Here is a 20,901-nt window from a genome sequence, read left to right as displayed (position 1 = left end):
TTTCCTTGCGGTGAACGATGGATCTTGTCCAGCGAATCTTCAGGTTATGGTTGATTCGTCTCTTTATGATCTCTCTAAGTTGGTAGCGACGGGAACTTGTGTTACTGTTGATGGAGTTTTGAAGCTTCCTCCGGTGGTTGATGATTCAGCTTAGCGTTGAGAAGGTGATTGATGGAGGATAAGTATCGCTTCCTTAGACTAAGTTGACTCTCGAGTTTCTCAGAGATATGCTTGCCTCTGTGTGTGTGTGTAGATGGGTAGATTCCCTGATAGTTTTTCCCCCTTTCCTCTTGGCTTGTTTGTTTTATAGGTGTTTTCTTTGTATTGTACAGGTAACTGCTTATCATCATGCTTCACCACGTACCTGTTTAAGAAAGCTTGATCGGTACATGCCAAAACAGAAGCCATTGGAGGGAGTTCACTTCCAAGTGATCCTTTAGACATGAGAGCTTTCACAACGTTGCACCTAGGTACAATCCTTTTCTCCATGCTGTAACCAAGTACCTGAGGGAACAAAGTCATGTCCTTTAGTGGCCAATTCATCTTCTTTACCACAAACTCAGTCTTCTTCTTCACCATCTCTGCAGAATAACCAATGCACTGAGGAAAGCACTTGACCATCATCACATACTCATCTCTGCTGAATCCTAAGCCTATAAATGTTTCCAAGGAGTTCAATATCTGCTGCTCTGAAGCACGTAAGCATAGTGGATTCTTCTTGAACACTAACAAGACCTCATCTTCGCACAGACCACACTTCTTTAAGGTATCAAATGTCTGAAATATCCTATTCTCTGAGTATCCAAGAAAGGCAGGACACTTCTTGAAAAGTTGCCATATATCGCTAACAGTTAAGCCAAACCTTTTATAGACATTGAAGTGTTCTTCTAGTCTTTTCTCGCTCAATCCGTAAACAATGCATAAAGCTTCCACAAACTTTGGGATGGTGGGATCAAAACCCATCCCAACAACCTTCTTGAGTGATTCTTCAAACTTTTCTTTTCCACAGCAGACATGGTGATTAGAGATGAGCAATGAGAATAACAACCTTTGAGGCACTTGCAAGTTCTGCTCAACCAACATTACTTGAGTTGCATTCATGCTTAATCAGTTAATATGTTACTTGAGTTGCAGTCATCCTTAGGCAACAAGTGCAAAAAACAGAATTTGAATTTGGGGGACCAAAAACCATGGGACACCAATGCTCCTACTAGAAATAAGAAACTTTCAAAGTAATAATATTAAATTTGGGGGACCAAAAACCATGGGACACCAATGCCCATGGTCTAAGCCTCTCAATGTCACTTTTCATTTGAGATCTTTCTTATTGGGTCTGATTGGTAACGTAGTCAAAGCTGTACAGAAAAGCTGTAAGCTGAAGCTGTAAGCTGTTATGGAATAGTGCAAAGCTGTAAGGAAAAGCTGTACGTAAAAGCTGTACAAAAAAGATGAGAGTAAAGTTTTTAATAGAGTTTTTGGTAAAGTTTTTGTGATTGGTAAAAAATCAAAGCGGTACCACTTGTAATACTTTGTGTGTGTTTACGGACCGACGTACTATTTCCCCCTCGGAACTATCATATCTTGCCAGTTCTCCCCATCGATCTTTGATATCTTACCAGTTCTCCTTCGGACTTATATATTCGGTCTATATCCCCCCGAATCCATACTTCTATGCTTGATTCCCCATTGAACTTTAACTTATCCGTCTATTTTTCCATCGTTTTGGTTTTAATGGTTTACTGTTCAAACAAACCCAACAATCAGACCTTATTAACCAAATGAAACCAAATTAAATCAAATTAAACCAAATTAAACCGAATTACAACCCGATTACAAAATTAAACCTAACTAACCCTAAAAATCAAAAAATCCCCAAATCGATTTTTTCCCCTTCTATGAGATCTATGAGATCTGACCGCAGTCGGCGATCATCACGGGCAGTGAACAGGTGCGGATAGAATCTCCGACCTCCTTCCCAATGCTCTTGATCACATCCAATCCATCAACAACTTGGCCAAACACGACGTGCGCCGTATCAAGGTAGCCAAACGTACTGTCCATGCAAATCATGAACTGAGATTCGTTGGTGTCCATACCACGGTTAGCCATGGCGAGGGTACCTGGACTTGTTAGCCTATTGATGAAGTTCTCATCCTCGAAAAATCTTTCCTCATAGATTGATTCCCCTCCGGTTCCGTCACCAGCAGTGATATCTCCTCCACAGAACATTTGATCGGGGATCAGATTGTGGATGATTGATCCCTTGTAGTGGAGTGGCTTACCAAGCTTCCCCATGCCTTTCTCCCCAGTACAGAGGGCTCGGAAGTTCTCCGCCGTTCGAGGGGTCGTGTGGGCGAATAACTCCATCACGATCCGACCAAACGGTTTGCCGGCCACGGTCATATCAAAGAATACTCTAGGGTTAGCCATTTTCAAAGATGGGTCAGGGGTTTCTACGTTGAGGGGCTCATCCTTAACTTGTTCAAGGCCACCACCAGCGGGAGGATGAACATTAACGTTTAATCCTCCACCACCGTCACTAGACTGAGGATGAACCTGAGATACATTAACGTTTATTCCGCTACCCTCTCCACCAGCCAGTGGTACGTTTCCGGCAACTGGTTTAACGTTAATTGTAAACCCACCACCAGCCGGAACGTGAATTGTAAAAGTCATTTCCATCTCCGACTCCGGATATATGGATCTCAGAGAAATTAGAGAGAGATGAATTGCGCTTGTGAATAAAAGAGGTGTGTATCTAATCTATAGAGAGATTCATCGTCGAATTTAGGTTTATAAATTATTAAAAACCTCAGATCATAGGATTATTCCGGATTACACCAGACCGGATATTTTTAGATTTGTAGAATATGCTGGTGATATAACAATTTTGGTGCTCTATCTTTTTTTGGGACATATACTACATTTATTTGAAAACTACACCTTTTTAATTGAACAATGAAAATGGACAAAATATCCTTTTATCTATTAAGCATTATTTAAATAACTTAATTAAAACTCGTAATTAATTTATTTAATAACTAAAAAATATAGTTACTGTATTTAAAGTAATAATTATCTAAAATTTCGAAGAAATACAAATATTAAAAATAATATTTTCTATTTTTAAGATTTAAATATAAATATTAGAAATATTAAATATTCTAAATATTAAAAATCATTTTGTCCAATACATAAGATACATTTTAATTACTTGAAACATTTAGTACAGATTTCAAATTTCTTAGTAAGTGAAGTGAGGTATGTATTCAAATTAATCCATTTTTTTGTGGTTATGTGGCATGCTCATTATTATTCTAAAATTTCTTTTGTTTTAACTATCTTTTTGGTCAAACACTTCTATTTGAATACCCCTTATTATTCTTATTTTATTAAGACCAATTGCAAACACACATAACATATTTTTAGTTTAATATGTAAAAGTTAGTATCAATTAGTTCAACTTTTTTTTCTACCGAATTTAATAATCTCTAACACTAGTTTTCTTCTATCTTCTCTAATCTTTGCTGATTTTTCTTCTTTACTCATATATGTATAAGTTCTCATGTTTGTTAACATTTTTTTATTGAAATTTTATAAATAAAATTAAGTTTTTGTCAGTTTTTAAAGCAAAAACAAAATTTGGGCATTAATTTCTGATTTTCTTTAAGCATCAAATATTCTAAGACCGGCACTGATCATAGTCACAGAAAACAGACTGATACATTTATTGATAATCCACCACCGGGTAGAAAATCGATGGTAAAACTACCGGCCACCAATGGTGGGATTTCTCCGCCGTTAATTTAGAAACATGGAAAGGTTTTTTATTTTTCTGAGCAAGAAAAAAAAAATATCAAAACTAAATATTTCTCATTTTATCTCTTAACTCATTTTTATTAGGCTTTTGACTAGACCCAATATTAAAATAACTAGGATGGATCTTTCTAGAATTTTGATGATAGCATGGTACAGGAAAAAATATATAACATATGCTGTTAAATGTAAGTAAACAGATCATATTGAACAAAAAAAGAAAAATTGTAAGTTTATTTATAAATAAAAAAAAACTGCTAGTAAATATGTCATTTTTTATTTTACTTTGTTTCTTTAGATTGTTTGACATTTCTATGTATCTTTTACACAATTACTTGTAAATAACATTTTGGTATAGCTTATGATAAAATTCAAATTTTTGTCTAAAGTGATCAATTTAGTAGCATCTTCGACCAAAGTTGATATATTTGTAAAGTGTTTGTATTTGTTATATATAGCAAAAATAACTTTTCGTATAAATATATACTAGGTAGTAACCCGTGCTATAGCACGGGCCAAAATGTTTATTATGACTTGAAATTATTAATACAATTCATTAAATACAGTCCGCAGTGGTGCGGTTTAAAGATAATAGAAAGAAAACCGCTGCCTTCCAACTGCGGACCATTTTTATGTACAAATAAACTTGGTCTTTTCAGGCCTGCTGGCAGGCCTGTTTTTGGGACGGTCTAAACCGCTGACGGATTTGGCGGCCCTGACCGCAGTCACCATTCAGACCCTAAGATTGACATAGACACCTTTCCGTTCTTATATAATTAAATCTGGCCTCTAGCCTCCACTCGAAGGTATCTAATAAACAACTTTCTTCATTTTCCTGTAGTAGCAGTAGTATATGTAGTCTTAATATTATGTTATTATAAATGTATAAATATTTTTTTTAAATTGTAAATTTTTAAGCTTGGAAAATTAGATTAAACCAAATTTATAACAAATATAACGAATGTGCCTATTTTACTGAATAAATAATAAAATATAATAGTAGGATTTCAAAGATAAAACGTATGTGTGAATCACATTAAGTAAACGAAACTAAATATGTCTATAAGAATGATAAAAAGTATTTTGTGGATTACATAAAAAAATAAGGATTTAGAAATTTATTATAATGTGAAATTAAATAGGAAACCCTGCAAAAAAAATATATATATATATATATATGATCAAATAATTAAATGGAAGAAAAAATCAATTTAATTGAAAAAATGGAAACAAAGTAAAAACAGAGTCTTACGAAGTTATGCATTTTTGTGGATCAAATATTTTGGAAAACCTCTTTGAAAACGACATTCCTTGTTTTCTTTTCGGGTTTTCCTTTTGGGTCAGTAATGAGGATTTTCAATCCTGATTTACTGCTTACGCGGGATATGGCTACATATAGCTTGCCATGAGAGAAAACAGGTCTGGGCAAGTATAAACCAACATTTGAGAGAGACTGACCTTGACTTTTGTTGATAGTCATTGCAAAAGCAACGTTAATCGGGAATTGTCTACGTCTCATTTTGAAAGGCAAACGGGTATCTGATGGTATTAATACCATCCTTGGTAAAAGAACAATTTTACCGACTCTCGTACCTGTGATGATTCTTGCTTGTATAACATGATCTGCCATTTGTGTAATCTGTAGTCTTGTTCCATTCATTAGACCTCCATGAGCATCAATATTGCGTAACAACATGACTGGACAACCAATTTTCAAACGAAGAGCATGGTTTGGCACTCCTGAAATCCTAACTGAGTTTAGGAAATCAGGGCTATATGCAGGATTGTCTTTATTCCTTGTATCTTGTGGATCAATACTATCTGAACTTAAGTAAACCCTTTCCTCACCTGTAACAAAATCAACAATAGAAACAAAACTATGAATAATTGAATAGACCAAATCAAGAAGTCTCATATAGTATATAATATATATACAATTTGTTGATTAAACTTTTACTAACCTTCTAAAATGGATATCATGTGGTCGTTTATAGTGTTGACATCATCATTTGTAGGACACAAAATAGCTCTGCTTTGAAAATAGCTAGAATCCTTGGGAGTATGTAACGAATTACCATACACTGCATTAACGATCGATTCAATTGGAGAGTTTACTTCTGTGATAAGCAATTCTTCTGGGATGTCAATATCAACTACTCCATCATTTGGCTCATTAAGTCTTCCTTCTCCAACATCAAGAATCCATTTCGAAAACTCTTCAATCTCCCTGGCTTCATTTGGAGTTATCTTTTGCAGCAACCTCATATTTCTTGTTAGCCTTAACACTTTACACTGATTCCAAAGGTAAGATGAGTTAAGCGATGAGTTAACAATTTGTTCTCGACCAGCACTGACAATAACAGGAAGTATCTGACGGAAATCACCACCAAAAATAATGACCTTTCCCCCAAAAGGTTTATCTTCTGGATCACGCATTATATCTTTCAAACTTCTATCTAAAGTCTCAAAGCAGTACTTACTCATCATTGGAGCTTCGTCCCAAATTATCAACTTGGCTTCTTGGACTAATTCACCTAGATCAGAAGACTTTGACATTCTGCACATAGATGTATCATGAACTTCAAGAGGAATGCCAAACCTTGAATGAGCTGTTCTGCCACCTTCTAATAAAAGAGAGGCTATACCGCTAGAAGCAGTATTTAAAACGATTTCTCCCCTTATCCTTACAGCTGCAGATAAAACTTTCCAAAAGAATGTTTTACCAGTTCCACCAAAACCATATAAGAAAAATACTCCACCTTTATCTTTGAAAACAGAGTCTATGATCTCATCATATATCTTCTTCTGCTCTTCAGTAAGCATATTTAACCACTCCAGATGATTCTTTTTTAAATCAGCTTGATTGATGAATCTATGCTCATCAGCTATTAACTGGTTTAAGACAGGAATATTATCATTCTGTAGCTGGGGCAGAGTCTTAAAAAACTCAAGTGAAGAACCATTTCTTTTCAACTGTTTGTTTATCTCTTGTAAACAAAATATTTTCCTTTCTTCATCACTCAATGTAAGCTCTGTAAAATGTAGATTAGTTAATTTTTATACTACATCTTTAATAATTATTTAAAAAATGTATATTAAACAGATAGTAAAAGTAATGAACCTGGTCATTTTAGTTCTTCTCTTTTACGCCTTAATATGTCATCAGATAACATAGTCCAAGTTTCTTCCCACACAATATGAGGAGCACTTAGCACGGCGGAGAGAAGCATCCTCACAAACATTTTACGAACGTACTTTGCAGAACACATGAAGTGTGCTTCTTTAATACCTTCAATATATTCTTTGTCATCATCTAACAGACCAAGAGCATAACATGCTTCACGATACGATTTGTGTATGACACCATTCACAGTTTTAATGTGATCAAAACTGGTAGGACCTCTGACTGAATTGAGAAGAATCCTCAGATGATATGCATCGTCTATCGTCGGAGGAACGTAGTTAATTCTCCCTATAGCAAATGCTCTTGTTTTCCTTCTGTAAAAAACTTTCTCCTTCCCATCCCATATAAACTTGCTTGGTATTTCTTCATATAATAACTTCCTAGCTTCTTCATCACGTTTATTAAGTTCAAATAAAGCAAGAAACTGAGATTCATCAAGAGAGTCACGATCCATGACATCCTGTGCAGACTCACCGTCCCGAAAATAAATAGGATGTTTGCCTTCCTCATGGAAAGTGAGTGGGACAACAGCGGTTTGCCTATAGTGTATTGGGTAAGCTAAAATCCTCCACATAGCCTCACACGCAGATACATATCTTCAAAAAATTGAAAGAAGCTGATTTACAATGAATTATATAGTCACAAATTGAAGGAATGTACTAAATTTTTTTACCTGCCATCGAAGTAATCTTGTATTTCATCTTTTGATGCTGGGGTATTCTCATTTTGAAGATTCTTCTGACCTTCTTCAGTTCCTTTTTTTTTATGAGGTTCAACAATGACACCAACTCGATCATTACTTTTGTGAACATACTTAAATAAGTACTTCACTGAACCTGTTTGGTTGCACCACTCCACATTTATATGAGCATGATATTTTACCAACAAAAACCGATTGTAAGGGACAACATATCGGTTATCACATTTGAAACCATTCTTCTCGATAAAACGCTCATCATTTCTTCTTCTATAAACCGGGTAACCTTCCTTGTCAATGCTGGTGGTTTTAACATGTGGTTTTGGGAAAAATTTTGAACAGCTACCTTCTTCCATGCAAGGAGATGAGGGGTAAGCAGCACCACATGGACCATGAATCATACATTCTGATATTATATTGTAGAGTTCTGGATCTGTTTCCTTGTCTGGAATTTCAGCACAAATCAACTTGTCAATTTCGTCTGCAGTAGGAAACTTGCATTTTGGATCCATCCATACTATAATATGAGCATGCGGAAGACCCCTTTTTTAAAACTCTACTGTTTACATAGCTGCAGCACAATAATATGTCTTGTTATATATTAATATGTAATGATTTTAAAGATAGTGTAAATGTTTAATTAAAAATGAAAAAGGGTAAAGAATTTAAACCTGAAACTGTTTTCCCAAAAATATGTTTTCTTGTGATGTCATCCATTAGATTCTCAAGCTTGATCTTGAATATTTTGCAAATGGTGTCTGGTCTATCTTCAGCCTTTAGCTTCCTCTCATTCACAAATCTTACAATTTCAGGCCACTTAGGATTGCATGTGAATGTAATAAAGAGGTCTGGAAACCCAAACTTCTTACATGTAGCCATTGCATCAAGGTAGCTCTGCCTCATATACCTTGGTCCTCCAGTAAAAGAAGCAGGTAGCGTGAAAGAGTCTCCATAATTGTTTAAATTGTCGTCTCCAGCTTCTGCTGCTTTCCTCAAATCTTCCTTGTATGTCCTTCGAAGTTTCTTTTGGTTTTTTTTTTAAATACCTTAGCCTATTTGTTTCGATCATGGTATAGGCATCAACAATAAACTGTTGTAGTAAACGCTTTGATCTTAGAAGGGTGTGCTTCTCAATTTTTCTTTCTTGAAGCCTATAAGAAAACCACTGCCTCATACTTACATCCTTCTGACTTTTTTTATTTGAACTCTTTTTCTTTGACTGTTTCTTTGATATCCTTCCTCTTGTTATCTTTGTCTTCTTAATACAAAGTCTGTAGCCATCTTCTCCTCTTGGAAACAACAAAGGATACTGTAAGGCTAGATATGCGACATGGCATTCATGAATTCTTAGTAATTTACCACTTCTTTTTTGGAGGACGATATCTCTTTTATCCATATTCGCATCAATATCTCCTGGAATCAGTGCAGCAACTTCAGAGGCCGTAGGGATGTTGTATTCCCTACCATCGGTTTTGCGACTTGAGATAATCCTCATATGGAAGTTTGATTCTTCTTTCTCCATATCAAACCTATCTCTAGCCATTCTAAAAGCTCTTACATGAATATTAACTTCGTCCAACAATTTGATTAAGCTTTCCACAAGATCTGGCCTGAATTTTTTCTTCCCATCAACTTTGACTTGACGTCCTTCTTTGCTGCATTTTTTAAAAAATATCTCATCAGCAACTTTTGGACCAGTAAATTATAAGATATACAATTGTCCATTAAAGAAAAAAAAAACAATGGTTTTATTACCTCATAACATTCATTCTATTTTGGACTTCATTTTGAGTGTCAACAATATAAAGTTGTTGAAACTTTGCATAATCACCAGCCTTTGGTTTTAAAGAACCCATCAAATGATAGTTTTCACCTTGCAAAGCAAACATGGATGGGCCACGGCCTTTTTTAACAGAACGATCTACCTTTCCACCCAAAGATGTAAAAGAGAAAACCATGTTATAAGGTCTACTATTCTCCTGGAAGTGACGTGACAAATCATCTTCATTGGTTAGTAGATTCCATAACATTTCTGGAGACTCTTTTAGCATAGGTAGAACAATTTGTCCTTGCATACAACATCCAGTATAGACTGGATTATTAGTTCTTACTGTCCTTCGCAACCTCTCTCCATACCAAAAAATTGCACCACAATGAGGACAACTATATTCAGGATCACCATCATCTGCATATCCTGCAAATATTTAATGTATCATCGACAATTTTCAAATTTTTATTGTTTATAAATATTCTTAAAATGATATATATAAAAGAATATCTGCCCATAAATTAATAGTCTTCTTTGTAGTAATAGTTGTTGTTCCAAAAACTTTTTTAAAACTTTCCTCAAACATCGTAAGCATATCATAACGTCGTTTAGCATCATTAGCAGCTGAAAGTTGTGGTGTAATTTGATCAACAACATCTTCATCATCATCAGCATATTCAGATGATGATGAATCATCTTCTCCTTGACTACTACAATAAAACATCTGATCATCATATTCTTCTTCAATATCTGCAAAACATGGATTGATTATTTTATTTTCGTAAATAAATGTCTAACAATAGATAATATAGACTTTTATTATTGGATGAAGAAATTATACCGCTATCTGAGTCAACCTGCTCATTTTCATTGTCTTCATCTTCCTCTAAATTTGTCATTTTAGAAATGCTTGAAAACTTTCTTCTAAATATGTTGTTTTTTGATGCTTGAGTGGACACTCGATCTGTGTATAGATGGAGAGTTAATAAAAATTGAAAAAACTTGGTAGTAGCTAAAATAAAGGGTTACACATATTACAAATAACCTCTAGTTATAGTGCTATCTGGACTGATCTCTTCCTCAACTGAGTGTCTATTATTCCTTTCGGGTATATTAGTAAGCATGGAAAGTGTGGGATTGTACCGACTTCCACTTGAATGATTACTCTGATAGTTATTTGGCACCAGTTTGTCTATAAGGTATAAGGTTTGAAATAATTAGCTTTCTATATAATATAAAAATAAAAATAATTATAAAAATATGTTAGATTAATAGACCTGATGGAGTTGATGATATTCGTCCCATTTTTGCTATAGAGTCAACTATGGGAGTGGTAGATGAGTGAATCCTTGTGTTGCAAGTTTGTTTCGAAATCCATTTTTCCAAATTGGGCTTACTTCCTGAAGGAAAAATTTAATTGACACGAGTATTCAAAACATAGTGATCATAGAAATAAGAAGATGAGTAATAATTTAAATCTTAGAATTGAATTTAAGATTTTTTAAAATTACCATTAAAAATATTACTGCGACTCTCTTTGTTACATAGGCCTTCATTTGAAAAGCCGGAAGATGGTGTCCTATAATCTACACCAAAATAACAAAATTAAAAATATGCTTGGATTTAGTTTGTGAAGTTAATATAGTTTAAATATTGAATAAATAAAAATGTAAATATGAAATTGAGATGAACAATACCAGAAGGTGTGTTACTTGTACTTGGAGAGAAAAGTACTTGAGAAGATGGCCGATTTGTAATATCATTTAGAACTCTACCAAAAACAGAATTAATATTGACTACGGATTGAGGCTTCTGTGATACTGTAACTGGACTTTGTGGTTGATTTTCTGAAGACACTTTCCGATTTTTTGGGTCGCCTTCTTTAACTTGAATACGATTTGATTCATCATTTTTCCTCTTCTTCATTGTAAAGAAATAAGCAAACAAAACAACACTGAATGATTTCTTTTTCAGTAATATTTTCGTAGGACTAATGAGAGAACGCTTAATGAGGGATACTAATTATGTGACAGTATATGTTAAGCGAATGAACTCTTTACGTCATATTTAGCCATAACTAAATATATGTTTAGCCATAACTACTGGAGAAGATTTACGAAATCTTTTAAGGATCATATAAAGAAATTATTTGACAATTTTTATGTTAAGACTTACCCGTTTTCTTTAAAATGTAAGTTTAAATATATAAACATATATTAAATTGTAATTCAAATAAAGAAATTATATTAGGGTTGAAAAACGATAATAAAGGCGGAATTAACGGTTCAGAATTACAAAAACTTAAATACTAATTAAAAGGAAACCAAAAGATTTGATAAAATTTGGTAACAAACAATGTGGCTGTTACACTGATTAATTAGAATCACTTGATTCTTCTTCTCCGTGATAATCTTCATCATCTGATGTATCATGAAAAGCGAGACTGCAGAAAAATAGGAAAATATGTTAAAAAATATATATTGTAAAGAGATACTGCAAGTAATATATGAATATTAGGACTTACAGAGCAGGATCAGTCGTGAATGGTCTGACTTCGTTTCCAAGTATAAGATGAGAACATCTAAATTGAGACATTAAACATACGTTACCTGAAAAATTAAATTGTAATGATTTATAAAAACAATTTTACCTTATATTCGTTATTTTAAAACTGAAACTAAGATTTGTTTATACCGTCAAAGGAAGCGCTTCTCCAAAACATAAGCAGACACATGATGTCTTCGTTACCATATGAAGGACAGGAAGTAATTTGTTCCCATTTATAATTAAATTCCAAAGCTGTATCACCTACGGCAAGACATTTAATCTCTTCTCCACTTCACACAAAAAAGTGATTAGCTTCAATACGAAGTTCTTAATAATATTATCTAAATAGCAATGATCTCATCATGTTTGTAAATCTTTATTTAGTTTAATTTACTTACTTGATGTCCTTCACTGTAAAGTGAAAAACTTCTTTATAACCATTGTAACATGCTTCACGATCTAGAAAGTTAACTTTAAGACGTGGTGCGACTCGTACCACCAACCCGCAAAAATCTACCATAAATTATAAAAAGCAAAAAATTAAAATCATAACTAAATATAATGAGTAAAATCCTAATATTAAAATTATTATTCTTAGAATTAATTTTAAGAATAAGATATTTACCAACGCAACAGTTTTTCTCATTCTTTGTAGCATTCTCAAGCGTTATTGCATCTGTTAGATGAAGAAAGTTGCCTGGACATCTGGGAGGTATTGGGGTGATTCGAGTTTGATTTGTGATCAATAAGAGGAAAGGATTGTTACAGTTCCTGAAAGATTGCTGATTTTCCATAACTTCGAACTTATAAAGAAGAAACCATTCTCCTTCTTCCAACACATGTACGAAATGATCAAAGTAATCACGAAATGGGATTTTACCTTCAATTCGTTTTCCCTGTTGTCTCATTTTTTCACATAAGAGAAATATTTGATTAGCGGCAATGATATGGAAAGTTAATTGAAAACATGCATAACAAAAAGATATCAAAGTATATTTGAAACATGCATAACAAAAAGATATCAAAGTGTTTTTATCGAAAATACAAAGATGAATTAAAATACCTTCTCATCAACGACAATCAAAAACTTAAAGTTTGATCCTCCAAATATGAGATGAGGTGTCCTGCAACGGATTAACTTGACAGCAACACTAACCCGATTAGATGTCAGATCCAATTCTTCTATATATGCTACCATATTTTTAAATGGAAATTTTTGTGTTTTAAAGAAGGAAGAAGATGAAAGATGAGACGTTAAAAGAGTAGAAAGGATCTATATAGCTAATGTCATTCAGTATTTATAATGAAATAGCTCTTAAAGGTTGAAAAACGTAAAGAAACCGAATGCTACTTTTTTTTTAAATTACATCTAAAATATCTTGTGTGTACATTTACTACAATAATAAAATTTATGTTTGATGGGAGTGATATCATAAAGTGTAGTCATTTTTTTATTGGAATGTCAAATTTTTAAAGAATCAAAGCAAAGACTTTGAAAGGCTGATATTTTCATTTTTTGGACTGATAAAGCTCCATGCATTGGTTCACTTTCTACTAAAATTATCCTAAATTTATTAAAAAATTGACTACTATTTTGTTTTGGGTTAAAGTTATATTGAAATTTTAGCATCGATTCCTTAGCAATTAACACAAAAAATGATTATAGTCTAGGCTTAAAATTAAACCAAAAGAATATGTCCACAATGCATCGACGAAATTATAAAACTCAATGTTTTGGCGTTGTTAAATAAATCCCTACTATTAAAATGACATCTATTATGTATATGTGTATAAACAAATTCATAAGATATGTCATTGTTATCTATGACCATATTATTTTATCTAATTAGAAAATAAAAGGAGATATTATTATAGTATATATATAAAATTGATCATAATAAAATAATAAGATTAAAACTTAAAACAACCGAGTTTTTAAAATAACATGACATGGAAAGATGGTAATTTATTACATAAGAAAAGTCCTGAGAGTTTGAAAAAAAAAAAGAACAGCACGATGAGACAAAATGTCTCTTATTTGACAGAGAAAATAAAGCCAAACTACAAAACAACGATCAGGAAAGTCGACGACTTCATCATATGCTCCCTTGAAGCTCTCCCTTAATAGATAAAGTCATCATCACTGTCGAGGTTAAAGGAGATCCTGAAAAATATCATAATAATATATCATGAAAATGATATATTGTAATAATCAATAAATGAGATATGAAAGTATGTAATGTAAACAACAAATTATGTATTTTAAAGGTTACCTGTTTCTGAAATCAGTTACTTCAGTATATGGAGGATCAAAGCAAATAGTAGACACTCCAGGAACACTCAAAAGTTCGATGTCTTGACCTATTGTGAAAAATTCAAATTTTTAAAATTAATGATTACATAACAGCTCGTTCTATATAATAAAAGTCATTAGCTTGTACCTCCATGAGCAAACTTTGCCCTCCAGAAACGTAGGACGCCTATGATAGGACTCGTATAAGAAGGACTCCAATAACGTTGAAAGTAGTCGGCATGTTCATCATAAGCAGTACAGTGAATGACTTCATGACTACAGGAAAAAAAAGTTAGAATTAGTTGTATCTAGTAAATATGGAAAAAGATAATTAAAAAAATGGTTTTGATAGTTGGTTTGGTTCCGAATTGCATGAGATAATTATTTCTTGTTGTCCTTATTACTTTTGGTCTTTAAGGTCGAAACGCAAAAGTCGGGCCCTTTCCTCATATTGAACAGCTCTTGGATCATCGACATAGATCAATGGTTGGACATTGATTACACGTCCCATGATATCTATAAAAAATACGAATGTTTATATTAAATATCATAAATTTAAAATTATAGTAAGATAAACACATAAATAATTAGATTCAAAAAAATACCTAAGCAGCGATTAGTTATGGCATGATAACTATCATATAGTCTATCAAAAGACACATAATCAATGAAATGATTGTTAGAACGTGGTTCAGTATCTTCCACAATGGTATCTTCCCTAAACACGATCCGATAGTAACCTTCAGTAATACGGATAGGTCTGCTGCAGTTTATGACGTCAAAAGCAGAAAAAACTTTCCATGCATCTTCTTGGATGTCAGACTTGAAAATTTCAAAAAGACCTTTCGGTATAGTTACTACCATTTTGGTCCCCTGAAAATTGAGAAGAAAAAAAACAAAGTCATATATATATATATTTTTAATTAGATTCAAAATCAATGATAAAAAGTTGCAAAACTTACGAAGACATCACATACAACCAACTCGAGAGAGTCTTCCCCATCATCTGTTTTACGCCACATCCTAAGGATCTTCACACAGACGTTCCACTTGAGATCATTGGACGGATATATGGTGGTTAATCTGCTAAAATTAGCCATATTCGTGAAGAGAAGATATTGTGGTGAAATAAGAAGTGGTTTAGGTTAATGAAAAAGTGACTTCACATATGGTTTGTATTTATAGATAAAATTTATTCTTTTAGATTTTTTTTCATTTATTTTTAAATTCAATGAGTTGTCAAATCTGCATGTTTTTGTGTTAAAAAAATAGTAAAAACCAAGTGTTTATATTCAGAGTTTTTACATATATTCATTGTACATATCGCCATTTTTGAAAACATATGGAAAGTTAAGATTTTGTATTAATAGTTGGTTGACCAGATTAAGATGAATCAACTAATTCGGTATAAATAGTATATTTATTTGATTGATATATATATTGTATAGGAAGATAATATTTGAATTTAGTAATTACGGTACAAAAGATCTTACACTTTGTGGTTACTACCTAAAATATTATGTTAGGTATAATTATTTACTATATTCTTGATATTTTTAAGTTGTAGCAGATTCCCTAAGATATAGTTGTAATCATATCTATTACAGATTGTATAATTATATTACTTGATAATATACAGAATTATTTTATTATAAAGTGTAGATTCGGTTTAAAAATAATAGTCTAGTTACAGATAAGGACAAATGAACAATCTGAAACTGAACTAAATTGATAGGATTTGGTTCTACATAATAAAAAATGAGATATATTAGGATATCTAAACTGAACATAGATTGACTTGTCGAATCAATTTTATTAAAGTTATAAAGCAGGAAAAAAACAAATTAATAGATTTGAGAGGTGTGAAATGTCACGTAACAAACTGAAGCTCTCTTTTTCTATATGATACAGTTTTTGGTGCTAAATTTTGCATGTGATGGTATCTATTTAAAAATTTGTGATGTGTGAAACTGTTTGTGCATGCATGAGAAAAGTTTTGACATGACAATTGAATACGAATTTATATGTTGATGTGTTCATATATGTGTTATTCAAATAGAGATCACATCTTACAATTGTTTCACATGCAAAAATGTGTACTCATATTTAGAATAAAAGATATAGTATAATTTAGTTCTTTCAGCTTTATTCAATAAACTAATCATTAAAAAAGTATGAGAAGTTAAGATTTTATAACAACCATGTTACAAAAACTGAAAGTTAGAGAATGTATAAGTATAAAAAATATAAGCAAAATCACATAACAAATATAAAATGTATTAAAGTGGATAGATAAGAAACAAAGGAATAATAAGAAATTAAATTGAAACCAAGCAGAATATTAAAAAACAATAACACCAATAGTCTCACAAAAAACTCATGAAAATGAAAACCATAACCAAAACCAAAGTAGAAATTTAAAAGTCTCAAAGTGGATAGATAGTAAAACTCAAAAGAAAATTAACTGAACAAACTGTTAAGTTCCTTAGAAACACCAGCAGCAGTAGCATCTTCCACTTTTTGTCCAGAGCAATGTTTTTTTGAGGTAGATGATTGGTCATCTCCTTCGACCATGTTTGATGAACCTCTTTTTGATGATGGAGTGGAAGATGTTGAAGCATCCACATCTGATGGTTCACTCCCATCAGTAATCATTAAAGAACCCTATAAGTATAGTAAACATTAAATATACGAATTCAAAACCTTATATAAATCTTCACCATACAATTATATAAACTATTAAAACATTAATACCTGACCACCAGACAACATTGAAGACGGATTTATATAAGTGTCTGAAGGGAGAATCTCAAAATCAGAATTCAATCCTTTGGAGCACAAAGCAGCGACATTGTAAATGGTGGAGCTCCCTCTAATATTTTTCAACTCGATAGAAAGGAGAAACTCAAATGTTTTCCCTTCTAATGATAAAACCTCCAGAGGAATAGCTTCAGGATCCTCCAGCTATTGTTTATAATGCAATGGTTTAACAAAGTCAAAATTATCGAATAGAAAATTGTTTTGAAATATAATGCGGCTAAGATGAATGATATGATACAAAAATATAATACGGAAAAGATGAATAATTACCAAATCGTATCTATTGTTAAGGAGTTCTGAGGATTGCATTCCAACCATATCAGCAGCGAAGCTATCAAACACCATACATTTAGATTCTCCAGTTTTGTCTTTGATTTTAAGATAAATCCAGAACCTAAAAATAAATTTTAAAATTTTTAAGGTTTTGATTATCATAGAAGTATATAAGGAACTACTTTATTAACGTTTAATCAAATACGTATAAGTAACTTACTTGGTTGTGACGTTTTTTACAAACTGACAGCAAACCTCACAATAGAACTTTGGTGCTGGTTTATGATTCTCATCTTCCATCTTAATGCCTTGCTCGACGATGGTCTTTTTGTTGCATTTCTTACACGCAATGTAGGCCCAACAGTAGTCTCTATCGACTTCAATTACTGTACAGGTAGTGCGACACATCCCAACCTATAAAGTTTAATTTCTATGTATTTATTACCTAAATTTATAATAAAACAATGGATAATAGATATTTTTAGAAAAAAATACCTCAAATGCATGCAAGACTTCTTCGATAGTTTTAATAGGGTATTCTTCTAATTCTTCCTTTTTAGGTTTTGCCCAAAACACTTTCTTTTGCAATGAATCCATGATCGTCAGTTGCAAGCTATCATTGGAAAGACTATTATTCGAGTTATCACGTTATTATATGTGTTGATAAAAAGAACAGTCTATATTATCGGCAACAAATATATAAACTCACAGTTTTCTTAGATCTTCAGCTTCAGTAATTTCTGGATTGATTATAACTTGAGAACAGTCCCAGTGATTTTGAACACTCCAAGCATCTATATTAATTGTTATTCAAACTAATTTTATAAAAAAATTTAAGAAAGTTAATATGTAGTATAATGAGAAAAAACTTACCATTGTACTGATTAACTTTAGCAAACCTTAGTAAGCAGAAAACAATACCATCGGTAGACTCGTGGCAAGCTTTACTAAACGTGTGAGCGCAGGTACCATAGATTTCTGATTTTCTTTAAGCATCAAATATTCTAAGACCGGCACTGATCATAGTCACAGAAAACAGACTGATACATTTATTGATAATCCACCACCGGGTAGAAAATCGATGGTAAAACTACCGGCCACCAATGGTGGAATTTCTCCGCCGTTAATTTAGAAACATGGAAAAGTTTTTTATTTTTCCGAGCAAGAAAAAATCAAAACTAAATATTTCTCATTTTATCTCTTAACTCATTTTTATTAGGCTTTTGACTAGACCCAATATTAAAATAACTAGGATGGATCTTTCTAGAATTTTGATGATAGCATGGGACAGGAAAAAATATATAACATATGCTGTTAAATGTAAGTAAACAGATCATATTGAACAAAAAAAGAAAAATTGTAAGTTTATTTATAAATAAAAAAAAAAACTGCTAGTAAATATGTCATTTTTTATTTTACTTTGTTTCTTTAGATTGTTTGACATTTCTATGTTAGTATCTTTTACACAATTACTTGTAAATAACATTTTGGTATAGCTTATGATAAAATTCAAATTTTTGTCTAAAGTGATCAATTTAGTAGCATCTTCGACCAAAGTTGATATATTTGTAAAGTGTTCGTATTTGTTATATATAGCAAAAATAACTTTTCGTATAAATATATATAATAGTTATGGACACTTCACGTCCAATTACTACTCTTCTAAGCTAGATAGTGATGATGAGTCTATGTCACTAAAGCTGAAGTTAGTTTTTATTAACTCATCCTATTAGCTTTTAATCTTTTGATTATCTTGTAGTATAAAACTCTTATTTTGTTTAACTTAACCATTTTTATATTGCCCAAGGTTGTCCAAAAAAAAACCATTTCTTTCTCGATTAAATGATTCAAATCGTGAGTAAGTTTACCATTTGATCATGATCTCCTATAATTAATATTATGTTTCCATCTCTATAACCTTGTCTTGATTCGTTGTCTTCAATTTTGTTGTAATACTTTGGAACTTTTCTGCCACGGTCAATAATGAAGCTTTGGTTGTTTCTTGCATACGAACCAAAATTTTGTTACGAGATGAAAAAAAAAAGTAGCAAATTTTATCGCCCTATGACTTCTTCTGATCCTACCCTTTAGCTTAATGTCAACATCTTTACCACATTATCATCTCCATATCTAAATATACTATTTCTTATCATAAAGTACATAATATTTTGCATTATCCTGATACATGCATCTCCTCTTTTTCCACAACCACTTGTGCATATACACCTAAAAAGAACTAATCTTTTAATATTTTCTTATTTAATACCAACAACACTATTGGTTCCTCTGCCCAGACTCATGGAGGAAAACATCAGAGAGATGTTCTCACCACCCATTCTTCCTCTTGAAATGGTGGAAGAGATTCTCTTAAGACTACCCGTGAAGTCATTGACGCGATTCAAATGCGTTTGCAGCTCATGGAGATCTTTGATCTCAGAGACTCTGTTTGCTTTGAAACACGCTTCAATCTTGGAGGCATCGAAGGCAACCACTTCCAAGAAGAGTCCTTACGGAGTCATCACAACGTCTCGGTATCATCTCAAGTCGTGCTGCGTCAACTCTTTATACAATGAGTCAACGGTCGATGTTTCGGAGCATGATGGTGAGCTATTAGGCAGAGATTACTATCAAGTCGTGGGGACTTGTCATGGATTGGTTTGTTTCCATGTAGATTACGACAAAAGCCTCTACTTGTGGAACCCGACCACCAAGCTTCAACAAAGATTGTCTGGTTCGGATCTTGAAACGAGCGAGGATGAGTTTGTTGTCACGTATGGGTTTGGCTATGATGAATCTGAGGATGACTATAAAGTGGTTGCATTGTTGCAACAAAGACAACAAGTGAAGATAGAGGCAAAGATCTACTCGACGAGAGAAAAGCTCTGGAGAAGAAGCAACAACGCTTGTCTCCCATCTGGAGTTGTTGTTGCTGACAAATCAAGATCCGGAATCTACATCAAAGGGACTCTAAACTGGCAGCCACTCACTCGTCATCATGGACCATTATATCATATGACATGTCACGTGATGAGTTAAAGGAGCTTCCCGGACCAGTTAGTTGCAGCAAAGGATGTTTTACATTGACGCTTGAGATTTGAGAGGATGTCTTTCGATGGTGTGTTATTGCAAAGGAGCTAACGCAGATGTTTTGGTGATGAAGGAGTTTGGAGAAGGAGCATCTTGGTCTAAACTCTTGAGCATTCCTGGTTTGACTGACTTTGTTCGACCGCTATGGATCTCAGACGGTTTAGTGGTTTTATTAGAGTTTAGATCTGGTTATGACTGTGCTAATGGAAGGTTTCATTACCCAGTTGCACATAGCTTAAGTGGTTGTCGCGACGCCAAAGTTTATGTCAAGACAATGGTTTCTCCAAATGTTCTTTAACATTCAAGATTGGTTCATTTTTAAATGCACATCATTATTGTACCTCTACTTAAAAAAAAAACTCTTGTTTTTTTTTTAATTCTCTTTAGTTGTAAATTACATTGTCATGTGGGAAACC

General features: G+C 32.9%; 5 protein-coding genes and 1 pseudogene across 5 annotated transcripts; 1 reads left to right on the top strand and 5 right to left on the bottom strand.

Annotated features, from left to right (window-relative positions):
• Nucleotides 1-38: 38 nt before the first annotated feature.
• Nucleotides 39-1,083, bottom strand: LOC147927684 (uncharacterized). The gene has a single exon (XM_087487492.1). The coding sequence runs from the start codon at nucleotides 1,081-1,083 to the stop codon at nucleotides 220-222; it is 864 nt and encodes a 287-aa protein (XP_087343618.1). The 3' UTR covers nucleotides 39-219.
• Nucleotides 1,084-1,902: 819 nt separating this feature from the next.
• Nucleotides 1,903-2,877, bottom strand: LOC104746907 (peptidyl-prolyl cis-trans isomerase-like). The gene has a single exon (XM_010468452.2). The coding sequence runs from the start codon at nucleotides 2,680-2,682 to the stop codon at nucleotides 1,903-1,905; it is 780 nt and encodes a 259-aa protein (XP_010466754.2). The 5' UTR covers nucleotides 2,683-2,877.
• Nucleotides 2,878-5,089: 2,212 nt separating this feature from the next.
• LOC104748511 (uncharacterized) lies at nucleotides 5,090-9,772 on the bottom strand. Its single transcript, XM_087487905.1, has 7 exons — nucleotides 9,453-9,772; nucleotides 8,369-9,352; nucleotides 7,674-8,268; nucleotides 6,967-7,596; nucleotides 6,576-6,827; nucleotides 5,778-6,440; nucleotides 5,090-5,664 (listed from the first exon to the last, which is right to left on the bottom strand). The coding sequence occupies exons 5-7, from the start codon at nucleotides 6,637-6,639 to the stop codon at nucleotides 5,090-5,092; spliced, it is 1,302 nt and encodes a 433-aa protein (XP_087344031.1). The 5' UTR covers nucleotides 6,640-6,827; nucleotides 6,967-7,596; nucleotides 7,674-8,268; nucleotides 8,369-9,352; nucleotides 9,453-9,772.
• Nucleotides 9,773-13,930: 4,158 nt separating this feature from the next.
• On the bottom strand, nucleotides 13,931-15,436 carry LOC104746906 (uncharacterized). Its single transcript, XM_087486926.1, has 6 exons — nucleotides 15,268-15,436; nucleotides 14,911-15,178; nucleotides 14,710-14,821; nucleotides 14,454-14,581; nucleotides 14,286-14,373; nucleotides 13,931-14,176 (listed from the first exon to the last, which is right to left on the bottom strand). The coding sequence occupies exons 1-6, from the start codon at nucleotides 15,403-15,405 to the stop codon at nucleotides 14,134-14,136; spliced, it is 777 nt and encodes a 258-aa protein (XP_087343052.1). The 5' UTR covers nucleotides 15,406-15,436; the 3' UTR covers nucleotides 13,931-14,133.
• A 1,329-nt stretch (nucleotides 15,437-16,765) lies between these two features.
• On the bottom strand, nucleotides 16,766-17,995 carry LOC104748508 (uncharacterized). The gene is made up of 5 exons (XM_010470136.1): nucleotides 17,894-17,995; nucleotides 17,619-17,812; nucleotides 17,396-17,519; nucleotides 17,060-17,269; nucleotides 16,766-16,969 (listed from the first exon to the last, which is right to left on the bottom strand). The coding sequence occupies exons 1-5, from the start codon at nucleotides 17,993-17,995 to the stop codon at nucleotides 16,766-16,768; spliced, it is 834 nt and encodes a 277-aa protein (XP_010468438.1).
• A 1,675-nt stretch (nucleotides 17,996-19,670) lies between these two features.
• LOC147927683 (F-box/kelch-repeat protein At3g23880 pseudogene) lies at nucleotides 19,671-20,783 on the top strand (annotated as a pseudogene).
• The last annotated feature ends 118 nt before the right edge of the window (nucleotides 20,784-20,901 follow it).

This window comes from Camelina sativa, chromosome 15 (assembly GCF_030686135.1).
Source record: "Camelina sativa cultivar CO46 ecotype springtype chromosome 15, ASM3068613v1".
In the NCBI taxonomy this organism is placed as follows: domain Eukaryota; kingdom Viridiplantae; phylum Streptophyta; class Magnoliopsida; order Brassicales; family Brassicaceae; genus Camelina; species Camelina sativa.
The sequence above is the reverse complement of the archived record's forward strand: the minus strand, read 5'-3'. Positions and strand labels throughout refer to the sequence as shown.